Source organism: Trichomonas vaginalis, chromosome V (assembly GCF_026262505.1).
Source record: "Trichomonas vaginalis G3 chromosome V, whole genome shotgun sequence".
Lineage (NCBI taxonomy): Eukaryota > Parabasalia > Trichomonadida > Trichomonadidae > Trichomonas > Trichomonas vaginalis.
Window position 1 is genome coordinate 17,054,080 of NC_067207.1, and position 16,813 is coordinate 17,070,892.

Consider the following 16,813-nt stretch of genomic DNA (forward strand, 5'->3'; position numbering starts at 1 on the left):
TCTTAAAAATGATGACAACATGACATTTTGACAACATTCCCGGAAATAAATTTTATCGTTAATGGTTTTTAGGTTATTCAATAATTAATTATTTTTGAATAACTGAAGGTGTCACCACGTCACCATGTGTCACCAGGTTAATTAACTTCTCTTAAAAATGATGACAACATGACATTTTGACAACATTCCCGGAAATAAATTTTATCGTTAATGGTTTTTAGGTTATTCAATAATTAATTATTTTTGAATAACTGAAGGTGTCACCACGTCACCATGTGTCACCAGGTTAATTAACTTCTCTTAAAAATGATGACAACATGACATTTTGACAACATTCCCGGAAATTTGATGCAGTCCAATAATAAAGTTAGTTTTAAAATTATTTTTATTTTTTTATTCCTATATAAATGACAGCAACAAACAACAACAGCAACTATATCGTTTCTGATGAAAAAGTTATTGATTCATTAGCTGAGGAATTAGTTGTGGCAGAAACTAAAACCCTCAACGAAAGAATTGGTGAAAACAAGATTGATTTACATAACTACCTCAAACATGATGGAGGAAGAGGAAGGAAAACTGGTATGGCTTTATTAGTAAATAAAATATCAAATTTAACGATTATAGATGTTGATATCAATAAATCATACAATGATGAACTTAAAGAAACAGTTAGAAAAGACATTCTATCAAAACTTTCGGATAAAGATGTTATCGTTAAAACCGCTTCAGGAGGTCTTCACATTTATTGTAACACTAATTTCTTCTATTCAACCTCGAACAGAATGATTAAATGCTATTCCTGCAATGATTATGATATCGATATCATGACTTCTATGGATGATTCAAAGCGTTCTTTAGTAGTTATGGCTGATTCAAGAGTTCGCAAGAATGCAACAGAACCAATCAATACATACTCATTCATTCATGGAAGTTATGACTCAACCATAACCAGAACAGTGAATGATATATTAAATGATTTGAATATTAAGGTAAGAGTTGAACAGAAGAACGAAGAAATAAAGAGTATCATGAATGAAAACAAAGATGTAAACATTGACGATAAACTTGCCCAGAGCATAGTTGATGGCATCAGTGATTTTGAAGTACATAATGACGGTGGAAACATGAATTTAGAAAAAGAAGTTACATTATTCACACTGTTTCAAGCAATTAATTCGTTACCTAATCATTTAATTAATGAAGCATACGATAACGTTTATAACTTCTGCAATTTAACTGAAAATGCAAAAAGTAATTTTGAAAAAGCACGTAGTAGATATGCACATTTAATGACTTCTCCATTTGTTTTAGTGAAGATTCTAAAACTATACCAAAAAGAATATTATGATGAATATGTTTTACCTTTATTACGTAAGCCAAAAATAACATTTGATATAAAACTTGATGACTCGTTTTTGATAACAGATATTAGACGCAAGGCTGAAAATCATCAGTATAAAAACAGTTCTCAAGTAATTGAGGATTTATCACGTGTAATCCGTTTTGTAGATTGTGGAAATAAATACTTCATTCAGAAAGATTACAATATCCACGACAGAATGAATCAAATATCATTCGTTCTTCAATCAAACATGAACGAGTCACTTAAAATGATTAAATTATTTAAAGAAGAAGGTAAAACAATAACAACATGGGACGTACTATTAAATCAATTATCCTCATTAACCGTTAAGGGTGTTTGCTTTAAATCTGATTCTCCAGATGTTTTCTCAACGTTTCAAGGTTATAAATACAACGTTCTCGAAAAACCAAATTACTCAAAAATTGAGATGTTTATGGATTTCATTAAAGAAGCCATTTGTGATAATAACGATGAAGTGTATAAATACCTTCTCGGTTGGATTGCATCAATGATTCAACATCCTGGAATCAAGAATGAAACAGCAATTATTTTGAAAGGACTTCAGGGAACAGGTAAAAACAGATTTACAGACATTATTTCTGAACTTCTCGCCGGTTATTCATGTAAAAACATTACCGAAATAGGTGAGCTAACGGGTAATTTCAATTCAGTAGTTGAGAATAAAATGTTTCTTGTACTTAATGAACTCAAGAATGTAGGTGAAGACAGACTCGCAAACTTCAACTCTTTGAAATCAATTATTACGGATAATGAGATTAGAATTAATGAAAAGAATCAACCCAGAAGAACTGCTCAGAATGTTGCCAATTTCATTTTGGTAACTAATAACGTCTACCCTGTCAAAATTGAAGTTGGAGACAGAAGATACGTAGTTTTAAGAGTTAATGGTAAATTCAAGGGTCAATTTGATTATTTCAAGAATTTAATGGATTCATGCACAAAGGAATTTTATGATAATTTACTGACGTATTTTATGCAATATGACCTTTCATCATTTAATGTACGAATCATTCCGATGACTGAAGCCAAACAAGATTTAATAGAATTATCAACAAATCCTTTAGATGTATGGATAAATACACATTATGATGAATTGTGTGCAGGTATGACGTGTAAAAATGCTCTATTCTGCAAACCATCAGACATGAAAGACAAAAACTTTCAAATGAGCATTAAGGATAAATGTGATAGGAAACAGAGAAGAATAGATGGTAAACAAACATGGTGTTATGTTTTGAAAGAAGAAATGAAAGGATTATATAAACAGGTTGAACCAAACGATAATGAGGATTCATTTACTGACGATGAAATACCTGTAAATGAAGCTTTATAAAGTATGATTGGAATTTATTTTTGTATTAATCCTACTGTGTTGTCAAAATGTCATGTTGTCAGTAATTTTAAGAGAAGTTAATTAACCTGGTGACATGGTGACGTAGTGACACCTTCAGTTATTCAAAAATAATTCATAAATGCCTTCCTCCTTTCGCACCTGTTGTCAAAATGTCATGTTGTCAGTAATTTTAAGAGAAGTTAATTAACCTGGTGACATGGTGACGTAGTGACACCTTCAGTTATTCAAAAATAATTCATAAATGCCTTCCTCCTTTCGCACCTGTTGTCAAAATGTCATGTTGTCAGTAATTTTAAGAGAAGTTAATTAACCTGGTGACATGGTGACGTAGTGACACCTTCAGTTATTCAAAAATAATTCATAAATGCCTTCCTCCTTTCGCACCTGTTGTCAAAATGTCATGTTGTCAGTAATTTTAAGAGAAGTTAATTAACCTGGTGACATGGTGACGTAGTGACACCTTCAGTTATTCAAAAATAATTCATAAATGCCTTCCTCCTTTCGCACCTGTTGTCAAAATGTCATGTTGTCAGTAATTTTAAGAGAAGTTAATTAACCTGGTGACATGGTGACGTAGTGACACCTTCAGTTATTCAAAAATAATTAATTATTGAATAACCTAAAAACCATTAACGATAAAATAACTGATAACAAAATTTTATTTTTATATAGGGTGTCCAAAGGTGCGTTTAGCACAGCGCTCTATATGAGACTATTAAAGGAGATATATGCTGATTATAAATATATAATAAAAAATATGAATATATGTATATGATGAGTATGTTGTATTTTGGCGCCATGCCGGGATATAAAATGAATTTTGAGACAAGAGGCGGTTTCGCGGGAAATTTTGGCGGGATTTTTTTCATTTTTTTAATGAATCATAAAGAAAACATCCTCGCTCTTGCAAAAAAATGCAAAGACTGTAAAAAAATCTACGAGACATTGGTAAAATGCTTCGGTATGGATGCTCCTAGCTATTCCACTGTAACGTATCATGTTAGGATGTATCACTTCATGAACAAAAAGGCGCCCATCATAAAAATTGACAAAAAATCGCCGGATCAAAGAAAAATCAAAGCAATTCTTCAAGCGCTAGATGAATACCCAAGAGCATCACTCAGAAGGATAGAGGAGATGACAAAGATACCACGTACAACAGTCAGTTATTATCTGCACAATTATTTGAACTACAAACTAGCGTATACACGTTGGGTTCCGCACAACCTTAATTCAGTTCAAAAAAAATCTAGAGTCCAATCTTCGAAAGAGCTCCTCTCTATATTGGGTGCGTATCAATCAAGAAGTTTCGCTTTTTAGTAACAGGGGACGAGTCTTGGTTTCAATATGCAACAGAAGCCAAAATCATGTGGATCCCGAAGGATGAAAATCCGCAAACATTCCCGAAGAAAAAAATTGACACACCAATGATGATGTTGTCGGTTTTTTGGGCGTGAATGGCATCATCGCAATTGATATTCTTCAAAAACCTAATACGATGAATGCTCAGTATCTAATTGACAATGTTCTTACTCAAATTATCAATTCTGATGAGTTTGAGAAATCCAAACAACAAAAACAAAAGTTTGCAATTCATTTTTGATAATTCAAGAGTTCACAAAAGTCATAAGGTAATGAATTACTTGGTGGAAAACAATGTCAAAGTTGTTCCAAACCCAATTTATTCACCTGATATTGCACCTCTGACTTTTATTTATTCGGCACGCTAAAAAAGAGAGCTGAAGGACGCGAATTCGCGAGTCCAGATGATCTTGAAAATTTTGTAAGAGAGCAATTTGAGCAATTTTCTCATGATGATTTAAAGCGTGTCTTTCAAGCCTGGATCGATCGCTGCGAACGCGTGATTGAATCCAATGGTGATTATATTTAAATAAACTTTATATATATGTAACTTGTTTATTTCTATTCGCAGTATTCAGGTTTGTGCTAAACACACCTTTGGACACCCTATATAAATGGATACCCCACAAGCTCAAAATTTACCACGAATCATAACAAGGGAGGAAATAATAAAAATGATGCAAGAACGAATTAAAAACAACAAACCACGAAAACCGAGAAGATGCGGTTATGCAGTAATGATGGAAAGAGAACCCAGAAGGGTTCGGCGTCTCGAAGAGACGTTGTCGAAGAGGAATAAAAATTAAATTTGGATAGAGTTTAAAAATTCATCTTTATTAAATTCATCTCTTCCAATCAATTTATTTATTCTATTAAATTTTTTTATTTTTGCTTCACTCAGTTTAAGGATTGAACGGTAAGTTTCTAATTTTTCGATTATTTCTTTCCTCTTTTATCGTTTCAATTACTTTAGTTTTATGGGCATCAGCCCCGCCGCATTGCGACTTCTTTTTGTAATAGCATATTTTTGATTTAATTCTGTTTAGTTTCTTTTTATATTCATCGTCTGGACTCTTGGATGCTTCGTTGTCACTCATTTCTTACGAAATAAAAAAATTAAATATTATTTAAATATAATGGAGTAATAAAATAAATCGGATTTTCTATTAATTTATTGTCAACTTCAACTAATGCATTGCCGTTAATATATCTAACAAATTCAGCTATTGTGTCAAATCTTCGTTTCTTTTTGTCATTGATTTATCAGTTTTTCCATAATCGAGATGAATCAAAACTTTATCCCCTTGTTTAAAATTCATGAGCCCCGAATTAATTTTTCACGTTTAACATCATTTAACCTTTCATTTGCTTTCTAATATATTCCCATTCTTTTGAAATATCATTTTTCATTTCCACTGGTTTCATGTTTATAATTCTATGCCATGTATTATTGTAATAATATACTAACTGCTGTATGATGGAGTCATGATTTCCATCCCAGTATATCTGACCGTTAACCCCTAACGCAACTCTAAGAGTTCTCATTACCGCATCAACTATTTTATTATGAAACGTATATGGAGAGGATGAAAAGAAAAAATTAATTTGTGGGAAATAATGAGCCATAGCTGCCTGAAATCCTTTATCACCATCGCCCCTGATATTATCTACTCTTTCATGATCTAGTAAGTATTGAATAGCTCTTCTTGTTTCCTGTTCTGTTTTTCCCTTTCACTGGAATGCAATATAAATATCTAGTGTTAATGTTAATGGCAAATAAATAAGTAACGTTTCCTTTTGAATATTCCAGATGATCGATTTCGTATGAATATGGATATGGAGCAAATGAAGGGCGACTAAATTTTTCCTTTAACGGTTGAATTTTCGGGTCAATTGGTTTATTTAATATCTTGAAATCCTTTTTAAAATCTTTTGCTTCTTTAATGTTTGAAATGGATATAATAAAGTGAATGATGAAGGATTAACTGAAGGAGGAGGTACTACCGTTGGAGGTTTTGGTGTTGCAAGTGGTTTAATTTTATCTGCTTTGATTTTGGATGATGAAGTTTTGGATTTCATTCTCCTTTCATTAATTCTGGATGTATTCTATTCATTTGTTTTAAAATATGCTGTATATAAAGGTTTGATATACTTTCCCGCTTCGAGTTTATGTTGAAGGATGAATTCCAAAAGTTGATCTTCATTTAAAAGTCGGCTGAATATGATTTAACTAATGAATCATAAATTAAAGCTTGTGCTTCATTTATGGTCTGAAGGACCTGGGCGTTTTGCACCTTTTGTTTTTGTTCCTTTGGTTTTTGCGGCTCAGGATTATATAATTTATATAATTCATCAATATCTTCTTCTGTTAATACTTTATTTTTGAAATCTTTCAACTGTTTAAGTTGTGATTTAGTTTTTCCCTTTGTATATTCATTATTTTTAATTTTGTCTTTAATTTTAGAAATTATTTTATCATGATATTTCAAAATTTCATTTTTATAATATGGATAATAATAACCCATATCATCACCCGTTATATTAGGTAGGTGAGTGGGGCTTCCAGGCGCGTTGCGCCCTCTAGCCCCGGAGAAACTAGAGGAGGAATGATACAAAGACCAGATGAAAAAAATAAAAATATTATAATAAAATTAAATTTTTAGTCTTAAATTGTTTTTTTTTATTCGGTATATTCTGAATCTTGAATGTCTTGGAAATTTTCTTCTTCTTCACTCTCTGAGGTGAGGATTTCTTCGACTTCTTCTTCTTCGCTCTCTGAGGTGAGGATTTCTTCGACTTCTTCTTCGCCATTGGGAGCAACAAATCCTGCGATGAAAACTTTGTATATACCTTCTTGAGGAGTCTCTATGATGAAAGTCGTATTGTTGAGGAAATGGAACTCGACATCTTGAACAAATTGGCAACTGCTGTGTGTGAATTTTGCAATGTGTGAGAGGCTTTCCTTTATAGCCCTTGGGAAAGCTTGAGATAGTTACTGTTCCTCCATATGGAACTCTGGCAGGAATATCTAAAGCAACAGTTGTTATAACGTGGAAATTGTCTAAGAATTGAGGCATAGGTTCAATGCAGTATAGTCGTTTTGACTGGTTGTCTTTTGTGTAGAAATATAAATAGAATGACCTTTCACCATGTTCATTCAATTCTTCCAAATAATTGTATGAATTTGGATATAAACGGACAAATTCAGCAATTTTAACTTCTTGTAAATGCTTCTGCAAGTTCTTTGGAAACAAGTGAATGAACTGGTCAATAGCTTGCAACGCTATGAGATTGGCAGTAACGGGTAAATATGAAGCAAACATGTCAACAAGTACGCCAGGGTCTTTGATTTCGTTTTCAAGAGGCTGAATGGCATCCATGACAGCTTGAAACATCTCGTTATAATCTCGATTGTCTTCTGAACCCCACTGTTCATTTAACTTATCTAACAATTCTAACCTTTTCTTTGCGTATTTTCTACGAACTTTCTCTGAAAGAGGAGTGTCGCTATCTTGTGTGTCTTGAATTTGAGACTTAAATTGTTTGCTAAAGGCGAGATATCGTGTTTGCGACCTAGTGGTCATTGCAGAATGTGTTTCTGTATGTTCGATTGGATGTGTTTCTGTATTTTCGGGTGGTTGTGTTTCTGTATGTTCGATTGGAGTCTGATTGGTATGAACTTCTTCTGAAAATGCTTCTGTTCCGATAGTTGTTGTTGCCTGACCTGTTGGCTGAGCTGTTTCTTTGTGCAAATGCATATTGTCCAACAATTTGTTTGCAATTGTATGAGGAAGTTGCTTTGGTATTATAGGAGGTCGTAAGGGTTTTGAGAATGGTGAGACATAAGTTGTAGGAACTTTAACTGCAGAGGTAGTCGACGAATTGTTTGCGACATTTTTTCTTCCTTCCATTATGAAAAATGAACTGTTTTTTCGGACCACTCATAGAAAAGTTTGAGATAAACCGTTTTCGTCAACGGAGACCCCCTCTATTTTTTTATTTTATTTAATAGTTACCGTGGGAAAAACGGTTTATCTCAAATATTGAATGAACTATAAACGTTTTTTGTTTTCTATATATACTTTTTTGTCCAACGGTAAAACTTTTTACACAACGGTTTTTGAGAGTCGTCGCCGTTGACTTTTTTGTCGAGCACTCAAAATAGTATAACTTTGTCCGGACAAGTAAGGGTCTATCGTCGCTACAGGAAAAGTTACAGGCGTTCCAAGGAAGTATACTTTGAGAAGCCTTTTTCCCATTATAGAATGAGATAGGACGGTTATTTTACAAAACTGACAACACTTTGACCGAGTAGTTTTTTGTGCTGAACAAAAAGTGTCATATCAACATCTGTCAAAAACCGTTTTTTAACTTCACTTAAAATGCCACGTAAGCTACGTAAGAATATGCGTAAGAGGAAGGGAGCATTGAAACATCCAATAGTAAAACTGACACCACAACAACAGTTGCAACAACAAATGATGAATGACCCCACTATGTTGCAACAAATGTCAAGCAACCCTATGCTTTTAAACCGAGTTATTGGTGCACAGAGTGGAGGTTTAAGAGCAGCACTTTTAGCGAAAATGGCAGGCTATGGTGGAGCTGCAGACGGAACAGCTTATAACCCTCAAAGTCAAATGAATTTGAGTTCACTCAAAAATCAAATAACAGATGTCAAAAAGTCAAACATAGACATACAGAAACAAATAAGTGAAAACGAAAAGAAACTAGAATATGACAGACACACAAAGAAACTCAATGAGTTAAACGTAGAGAAAAAGAAGAAAGAAGAACAACTGAAAGAACTAAGTACAGAGGAATATGCGAAAAAAGTGTCAGAAAAAGCAGCAGAAGTAGCAAAAATGGAACAAGATGTTATAAATTTGAAAAACCATACTACTCAATATAAAGTACTGAAAGATGAAGAGATAAAACAAAAAGCCATGAAGACACATATGGATAGCGATGAGTATAAAAAAGAAGTTGAAGCAAATGTAAAGGCAGAAAAACTTTTACAGTTGCAAAACCAAACCGTACAGTATGAAAACTTAGCACAAGAAAGTAAAAATAACGACGCAGCCATGCAAAAGGCAATGAAAAGCGCAGAATATATAAAAACTAATAATGACTGGTTAGATGCCCAAGCCAACGCTAAAGCAGCCCAACTTATAGGGTCAATAAGGACAAAAATACAAGCGGATGAAGACAGTTCAAATGAAGCTTAAATGAATGCTGACTTTAAGAATGCCTTCGAAGCTCTTCATAGTAAGGTGAAACTAGTGAACGACTTCTCATCTGGAAAGAAACTGAAGTCTGAAGGTTTCGACAAAGAGTTAAGAGAAGTAGCACAAAATATGACGAAAATAACAGATGCAGCAACGAGACAGGCAGTTCAAAGTGCCTATGACGCCGTTAGAGCAACTGTTGTGGAAAGTCAAGAAAAAGAGTTACAACAGACCAAAACAGACCTAGTAAATGCTTTCTTAAAAACGAAAAGTCAGGTAGGACATTATGCTGCAGATGGAACATATGTGCCAGCTGGTGGAACTTATATACCACCAAACCCTCCAAGAGAAGCACCTGCACCAGGACTACCTAAAACATTTACATCGTCACATGGACACAGACATAGGCATGCACCAAAACCAACACAACAACTAACAGTTCAAAATCCAGCACCACAACAACAACCAAAACCAACAGTTCAAAATCCAACACAACAACCAACAGTTCAAAATCCAGCACCACAACAACAACCAAAACCAACAGTTCAAAATCCAGCACAGCAACCAACAGTTCAAAACCCTGCACAGCAACCAACAGTTCAAAATCCAGCACAACAACCACCTCCACAACCAGCACAGCAACCAACAGTTCAAAACCCTGCACAACAACAACCACAAACAGAGCAAGGACATAAAAGAAGTAGAGAAAAAGGAAACCAAGAATTCTTAAAAATGCTTAAGGAAGATTATGGTTACCCAGATACTCTTGACTTTAGTGACAGATATAAAGAAGCTATTAGAAAGTTCAAGGAAGGAAATACTGACCCGAACCTATTTAGCTTTATGGTTCAGCATCAAATGGGATATAATCTCAAACCTGGAAAATACAAGCTCGCTAAGGGATATGATTTAATAGCATATCATCCAAATGACATGAATGAATCTACTCCGAGATATTTGGTGTCAGAGCTAAATGATAATTCAACTCTCTTCATGAAACGCGTAAAAATAGAGACGGAACGAAAGAAGAAAGGTTTATGAGTCCGGATGACTTAGATAGGGAACTTGTTAAAAACGGTCTCGGAATATATGAAATGCCACCAGATGAGGTACAAGAAACTCAACAGGAAGAAGTTCAGATACAACCAGACATGGAAGAAATAGTTCAGCAACAACAGCTAGAAGAGCCTGAAGGAAACGAACAAGTCCCTCCTTTGGAAACTAACTTCACAGAACTAGATGAAGATTTGGAACAGCCGAAAAATCTTGACCCTCAACAAGTGTATGCGGAGAATATGGAATCTTTCCAAGAGTCTAAGAAAAATTCGGCCGACATAGTAGAAGAATATCGAAAAATGTTCGCCGACATACAAAAGACTCCAACATCAGATGAAAATATTCAGCATAGAATGGAAGTACTGAAAGAAATGTACGCAAATACAATAATCCTTTTTACTTACGACCATATAACGTTCAATCTTTGGCTGAACTCGGTGAAAATAAAAGGTTAAATTTCAACAAAACATATAGAAATGAAACATTGTTTAAAGTTCATTCAGAACCTAACCAATATGGAAACAAACCTACTTTTGTTCTGCAGACTATGGAACTACAATGAAATGGGGTCATAAAGCTAATCCGGATAGGTGGTTCATAAACTTACAACCTCAATTCCAAGAAGTTGTAGACGCAATGGAAGTGAATGGTGAACCAGATATAGCTGGTATTTTCAGCGCGGCTTTAATGCCATTGAAAGATATGAAACATGCAGATATTTTGGACCAGTATGAAATGAACATGGCTGAAGGAAATATAACACCTGACGTTCTAGAACATTTATCTCAAAGAACTACACAGAACCATAGAGATGGTATATTTGGTGAAGAGTTTAGAAAGAAAGTTAGGGAGAGAGAAGGAAGAGAACCTATTGTACATGACCTTGCAAACGAAAGTTTGCAAAATGTCATAAAAACTTACTTTGCAGACAATGAACTGAGAAGGGATGAATATTTAAGAAAACTCAAATGGACAGTACCAAATGAAATGTTAGTATTGAAAACATGTTCCTTGACAAAATAAAACCAACTACAGAAATAAATGACGCAAGACTGAAACATTGGTAAAAGCTTTCCCATTCACAAAAGATATTATTGGTAACATGGAAAGAAAACCAGAATGGCTACAAAAACATATATTTGGAAACGAGCTTATTCCATATGGACAAGCTCTGTTTGAAGAGCTTGAACAGGAAACTCAGGAAAGAGTCATGCAAACAATAAGCGAAGACTCAAATACAAACTATGACAAAATCTTTCTAGGATATAGGTTACCTGAGATGGGCGACCAGAGCCCAAAGGCAAAAAGGACATGGGAAATTTACAACATACTAGGTGAACATGAGGCAAAGATGCAACAACTTGAAGCAGAGGGCAAGTTACCAAAAGCGACACCAAAGAAGAAGAGAAGAGTAGAACAAAGTGAAAGTAGTGAAGAAGTAACTTCATCTAGTGAAAGTAGTGGCAATGAAGGAAAAAGAAGAGTTAAAAACTCAGTCAGGAAGAAAGTAAAGCTTGGTCCGAGTGGGTTCTATTATGATATATAAATCCAACTATTCTATATTTTTACCCATATGAAATGTACGCCGCTCAGAATATAACGCCAACAGTTTTGGATGCCATGAACGGAAATGTTTCCGAATGGTATAACGAATGCGACAATGCCATTAGAAGGTTAGAAATAGTTCCTGGAACTTACGAATATACAACTGCTGTTTCTTATGGAAACGTAGGTGAGTTTGGAGAAGGTTCTTCAACAACAGTAGATATTGCTTGCGACAGGTTTCATATTATTTCTATTGACAACTCATTCTTATACGTGGAACAAGACATTGAAATAAAACCTTCTGCCAAGTTGTCTGACAAGAAAGGTTGCAATGGAATTTTCTATGTCGGATACCAATATGCTCCAGAAGTTTTCATGGGATATAAGATATATTCTAACTCTGACTTAGTTCAAACAGTAACATGGGCAAACTATGAATGGTTCGCTTTGAGAAACTCAGTACAACCACAAGCCAGAGAACAAACAGACCAGTATGCCACCATTGAGAAAATAAGAAGACTTGACCCTAACGTTCCAGGAGTTTATGTTAACCTTTCTGGACAAACTGCAGCAGCAGTAACCAAAGTAAAACTGAAACTTAGAGTTCCTTTGTCATCTTTCCTCATCTTCAGGTTTTTAAGATACTTGCCAAACTGGGCAGGAAAAATTTCTATCGAACTTACTCCAAGCAAAAATAACTTAGTCATTGCACCAACACAAGACCCATTCAGCATTACTGTAGCTGGAACTGGTGGAGCCAAGTTCTGTGACTTTTGCAAAGACAAAGTTGACTTAGACTTTGGTTTCTCAAACCTCAACACTGAAGTAAACTATTATTTCAATGCTGCTGGAGATGCTTGGGACCCAGTTAAGTTCACATGCGAAAAAATTGAATGCAAGAGAATAGAAAGCAGACTTGCAGTCTATATGTTGGACCCAGATATTTTCAAATGCTTTAGCTGCCAAATATATTGCAGTTTCACTTATGTTCCCTATACACCAAATATCTGTCAAAGACTTGCAGGTGAAGTTGGAAACCAAAATCCAGGAGCCGAAGGTGCAAGAACAGATATTGCTTTAACAACTGCAATGAAACATGCAGATACTATGTTTGTACTGTTCAGACGAACTATAAATGACTATTCTTGTTTCTACAACCCTGGTATTAAATATCATATAAACATAGATGGCAAATATTATCCAAGAGAGAATATTCTACAGTTGAGAGATATGAGGTCATACAACTTGACATTAGATGCTATGAACTTTAACAAACAACTTCACAACAACCATTAACCCTGAAATGCAAAGTTCTATTATGCATATGTGAAAGTATGGACTCATACAGGAGGTCAAAAAACTCAATATACAAATGGAGACCGTTCAAACTTTTGGCTTGGCATTCCATTTGCTGACTCAGAAGACTTTATGGGTGGTATTTCAACTGTTGGTACAGTTCAAATACAATATACTGGTGACAGAGACGGTCCAGATGAATTGAGAGCAAAGAAGTTTACAAAACCAATAGCACTTTTCACGGAAGATGCTCTTTTGAAGATTCGTTCGATGAAACCTGCTGGGGCTCCTCAGATTGCATAACGACAGCTTCCATCGAGCAGATTTGGCAGCAGGTCAGTAAGTTGTTCTTGAACTGACTTCTCTCCGTCAAATATTGACAGTACGCCAGTTTTGACATAATATTGTATTATAAACTTTCCTTTAGTAATATCTGTAAGTTTTGAAGTTATATTTTGTTCTGCTTCAAGAACTTTCACCATTTCAGTTATACCAACTTTCTTTGCTTTATGAAATATTTAGGTTCAGCAAAGACTGCTATTCTATAACATTTTCCATTGTTTGTGTAAAGAACTATTCTGTCACTGTATTTGTATTGTTTGTGAGTATAAACTTTGTTCTGCTTCAATTCAATAGATATCCGAATACGTCCATCTTTTTATTCTAAGTAAAATGCCATTTCCGAAAAATAGAAGCGTAAGTGTTTCAAAAGGTTTAATGGCGGTGGCAGATGTGAAGATAAATTCACCAACTCAAACAAACAGTCAAAGTGTTGTTGTCAATGTCAAAGACAGAGATGTTGAAGTGGGGAAACCATACGAAGACGAAGATGGTATAACAATTGTTCCTGTAAAAGAACCAACATATCCTGAAGTTAGCAGAGACTTAAGTTCTGTTGCAGATATTCGAAACGACTACCAACAACTGAAAGACAAACTTCAAACTCAGGAGAAGATTTGTCAAGCTTTAAGTATAATGTTAAACTTGGTCGAACACAACCCTGTAAAAGTGAACTCATATGTCATTGCACCTCATGAAGTTTTGAAAGAACTATTGAAACTTTTGACAGAGGCAGACGATATAAACATCAAAGAAATAGAACCCGACATTAGTTGCTGTGGTGTTTCATATAATGCCATTGACAAGATATACGTTATGAAAGGAGGTGAAACGTTGAACTTAAAATATAGTTTCCCAGACGTTATAAAAATATTTGACGACCAACATTTCATTAAAGTTTATTGCTAAGTAAATGGCAGAAGACATAATGGTTTATACTATTACGACTAAAAACCCTGAGTCATATAATTCTATAACAACAAACTTACAAAGTCCTCAAGAACGATATTGTAAACTAACCTTAAACACAATGACGACTAAAGCCTGTTTTGCTCTTTTGACACCAGAAGACTTTATTGTTGTGAATGGTAAAAAATACTCCTTTGAAGATACTTACTCAGATATACCACCAACAGGTTTTGTTGACTTATTTAATACTTTAAGTACGGGTGTAACATGTGCTGCAACTAGAGCAGGTTTCATTATGTTTGGAATGTCCGACTGAGTTTACTATAAACGATATGAGCTATAATACAAAACTTATTTCTGGTTTTTACTACCAACAGTTTCCTATAACAGGAAAAGGTGTCATACAAGGAATGTCTATTCCATTGACATTAAGCACACCAATCTTATATATTGTTTCAAACTTAGGTTCAAAGTGTTATTCGAATGTCGACAGAAACTATTATGACCAAAAGATACTTATGCGTATAAACAATACTTTCTCTGCTGGTTTGCCTATTGTTCATTCGAATGCAGAATTTTCAACCTTAGTGAACTCAAACACTTTGGCAAGTATAACGTTGAATTAGTTGACGCAAACTTTGTTCCTGTAAAACTTTTATGTCCTATGTATTTGTCAATGACGGCAGAAAGTTTCGAATTGGAAGATGCAATTGGTTGAAAGTATTGTATTACAAGAACAACTTCAACAACAAATAGCTCAAGAACAACAAATGCAACAAATGGAACATAACAAAGTCAAGAATAAAAAATATATTTTTTTATTTTTATAAAAATGTACAGAATAGATGTTTCAGATTTTTATGACTTCCAAGCATTCAGAAATATGTGTCCATTTCGAGACTATAACAAAGCAGTCGAGAATTTGAAACGTTTAGTCATTTATGTTGACTCTGCCCAGAATGTTATGTCATGAAAGAATGGGATGTTGTCTTTAACAAACCAAGAGCAACAATAGTGTCTGAACAAGAATGTAGACAGAAACTTAAGAAAATAAAAGTCGTACAAGTTGGAATGAAGATGTTAGATGCTTGGGATATCTTATTGTCAAAGTTAGAAGATTTTTCAGTTCGAGTATAAAGTTCTATACACCTTCTCCAAACTTCTATTCTATCTTCACTGGATATAAATATGAACAAGTAGAATGGAAACACAGTATTATAGAAGCTTGGTTAGACCATGTCAAAGAAATTATATGCAATGGAAACGAAAAGGTTTATGAGTATATCTTATGTTGGTTTGCAAACATCTTACAACATCCAAGTGCTAAAAATGAAACTGCTCTCATTATAATTGGAAAACAAGGAACTGGTAAGAATACTTTCTTTACAGATATTTTGTGCAAACTGTTAGAAGGTTATTCGAATCCGAATATGACAAACTTAGAAAACATCTGTGGCAAGTTTAACTCCTCAATAGAGAATATGAAACTTATAGTTTGCAATGAACTTCAAAGTATAGATACAACAAAAGTTTTGAACTCAGATGCTTTGAAGAGTCTTATAACAGATAAAGTTGGAGTTGTTGAAAGAAAGTATAAAGACCAAAGAGTTTGTAAAAATGTTGCAAACTTCATTATGGTTTCAAACAATGCTGTTCCGATGAAGTTAGAAAGTTCTGACAGAAGATATGTAGTTGTCAGAACGTCAGATTCTCATATGCAAGATACAGAATATTTTGACGACTTAGCAGAAACTTTGACATCTGACTTTTACAACCACTTGTTCTCATATTTCATGACATTAGATATTTCTAAGTTCAATCCAAGACAAATTCCACATACCGAAGAGAGACAAACATTGTTAGAAGCAAACAAGAGTGTATATGAACTGTTCATAGATGAAACTGACTTTGTGTCATTAGATGAAAAGTCTTTATATGATGAATATAAACAATATTGTCAAGAATATGGTTATATGGCAGCTTCTAAACGTACATTCTTGGCAAATGTCAAAAGTCTTTTAGATGTTCAGAATGGTGTATATACAAAGAAAATTTTTTCTGAGTAAATTTTAAAAAAATATTTTTTTATCCGATAGAAAAGATGACGAAATTCATCTCAGTAAACAAGTACATGTCAGGACTTAAAGAAGAACTAGACCCATTCACATATTTGAATGTTTACTTCTACCATTTTGAAAAGTCTTCATTCAGCAAAGTTTGGAACATCTAGGGTTGTTAGATTCCCGACGATAGGTGTCTTGGAAGATTTGCCTGGTGTCATCATAGTGTCTTTAAATCAAAAATTTTATTTTGGAGTTAGTTTTGTTCCATATTAAG

The 16,813-nt window shown here is 34.2% G+C and overlaps 8 protein-coding genes and 5 pseudogenes across 13 annotated transcripts, besides 7 other annotated features; 10 read left to right on the forward strand and 3 right to left on the reverse strand.

The window, feature by feature from the left end:
* Positions 1-3,381: part of a mobile genetic element that runs on past the window's edge.
* Positions 408-1,275, forward strand: TVAGG3_0351700 (Prim-pol domain family; the record flags this gene model as incomplete). The annotated part of the gene is made up of 1 exon (XM_051231126.1): positions 408-1,275. A coding segment is annotated over one exon (868 nt), but the record flags the coding sequence as incomplete, so codon positions are not given.
* TVAGG3_0351710 (uncharacterized protein) lies at positions 2,052-2,720 on the forward strand (the record flags this gene model as incomplete). Its single annotated transcript, XM_051231127.1, has 1 exon — positions 2,052-2,720. One exon carries the CDS (start codon positions 2,052-2,054, stop codon positions 2,718-2,720), a length of 669 nt encoding a protein of 222 aa, XP_051100857.1.
* Positions 3,382-3,410: 29 nt separating the features above from the next.
* Positions 3,411-3,438: a terminal%2Cinverted (terminal inverted repeat of Mariner transposon ID:TVAGG3_0351720).
* Positions 3,411-4,712: a mobile genetic element.
* On the forward strand, positions 3,507-4,632 carry TVAGG3_0351730 (annotated as a pseudogene). The gene has a single exon. A coding segment is annotated over exon 1 (1,126 nt).
* Positions 4,685-4,712: a terminal%2Cinverted (terminal inverted repeat of Mariner transposon ID:TVAGG3_0351720).
* Positions 4,713-4,905: 193 nt separating this feature from the next.
* On the reverse strand, positions 4,906-5,200 carry TVAGG3_0351740 (annotated as a pseudogene). The gene has a single exon. A coding segment is annotated over exon 1 (295 nt).
* Positions 5,201-5,219: 19 nt separating this feature from the next.
* TVAGG3_0351750 lies at positions 5,220-6,193 on the reverse strand (annotated as a pseudogene). The gene has a single exon. A coding segment is annotated over exon 1 (974 nt).
* Positions 6,194-6,783: 590 nt separating this feature from the next.
* Positions 6,784-8,014, reverse strand: TVAGG3_0351760 (annotated as a pseudogene). Its single transcript has one exon. A coding segment is annotated over exon 1 (1,231 nt).
* A 471-nt stretch (positions 8,015-8,485) lies between these two features.
* Positions 8,486-9,199, forward strand: TVAGG3_0351770 (protein of unknown function, DUF4106 family; the record flags this gene model as incomplete). Its single annotated transcript, XM_051231128.1, has 1 exon — positions 8,486-9,199. A coding segment is annotated over one exon (714 nt), but the record flags the coding sequence as incomplete, so codon positions are not given.
* Positions 9,200-9,331: 132 nt separating this feature from the next.
* Positions 9,332-9,576, forward strand: TVAGG3_0351780 (protein of unknown function, DUF4106 family; the record flags this gene model as incomplete). Its single annotated transcript, XM_051231129.1, has 1 exon — positions 9,332-9,576. A coding segment is annotated over one exon (245 nt), but the record flags the coding sequence as incomplete, so codon positions are not given.
* Positions 9,577-10,425: 849 nt separating this feature from the next.
* TVAGG3_0351790 (protein of unknown function, DUF4106 family) lies at positions 10,426-10,746 on the forward strand (the record flags this gene model as incomplete). Its single annotated transcript, XM_051231130.1, has 1 exon — positions 10,426-10,746. A coding segment is annotated over one exon (321 nt), but the record flags the coding sequence as incomplete, so codon positions are not given.
* A 143-nt stretch (positions 10,747-10,889) lies between these two features.
* Positions 10,890-16,813: part of a mobile genetic element that runs on past the window's edge.
* Positions 11,667-11,933, forward strand: TVAGG3_0351810 (protein of unknown function, DUF4106 family; the record flags this gene model as incomplete). The annotated part of the gene is made up of 1 exon (XM_051231131.1): positions 11,667-11,933. The coding sequence occupies one exon, from the start codon at positions 11,667-11,669 to the stop codon at positions 11,931-11,933; it is 267 nt and encodes an 88-aa protein (XP_051100861.1).
* Positions 11,966-12,819, forward strand: TVAGG3_0351820 (protein of unknown function, DUF4106 family; the record flags this gene model as incomplete). The annotated part of the gene is made up of 1 exon (XM_051231132.1): positions 11,966-12,819. A coding segment is annotated over one exon (854 nt), but the record flags the coding sequence as incomplete, so codon positions are not given.
* On the forward strand, positions 13,946-14,476 carry TVAGG3_0351830 (protein of unknown function, DUF4106 family; the record flags this gene model as incomplete). The annotated part of the gene is made up of 1 exon (XM_051231133.1): positions 13,946-14,476. One exon carries the CDS (start codon positions 13,946-13,948, stop codon positions 14,474-14,476), a length of 531 nt encoding a protein of 176 aa, XP_051100863.1.
* Positions 15,446-16,542, forward strand: TVAGG3_0351840 (annotated as a pseudogene). The gene has a single exon. A coding segment is annotated over exon 1 (1,097 nt).
* Positions 16,799-16,813: part of a mobile genetic element that runs on past the window's edge.
* Positions 16,799-16,813: part of a terminal%2Cinverted (terminal inverted repeat of ISTv3 transposon ID:TVAGG3_0351850) that runs on past the window's edge.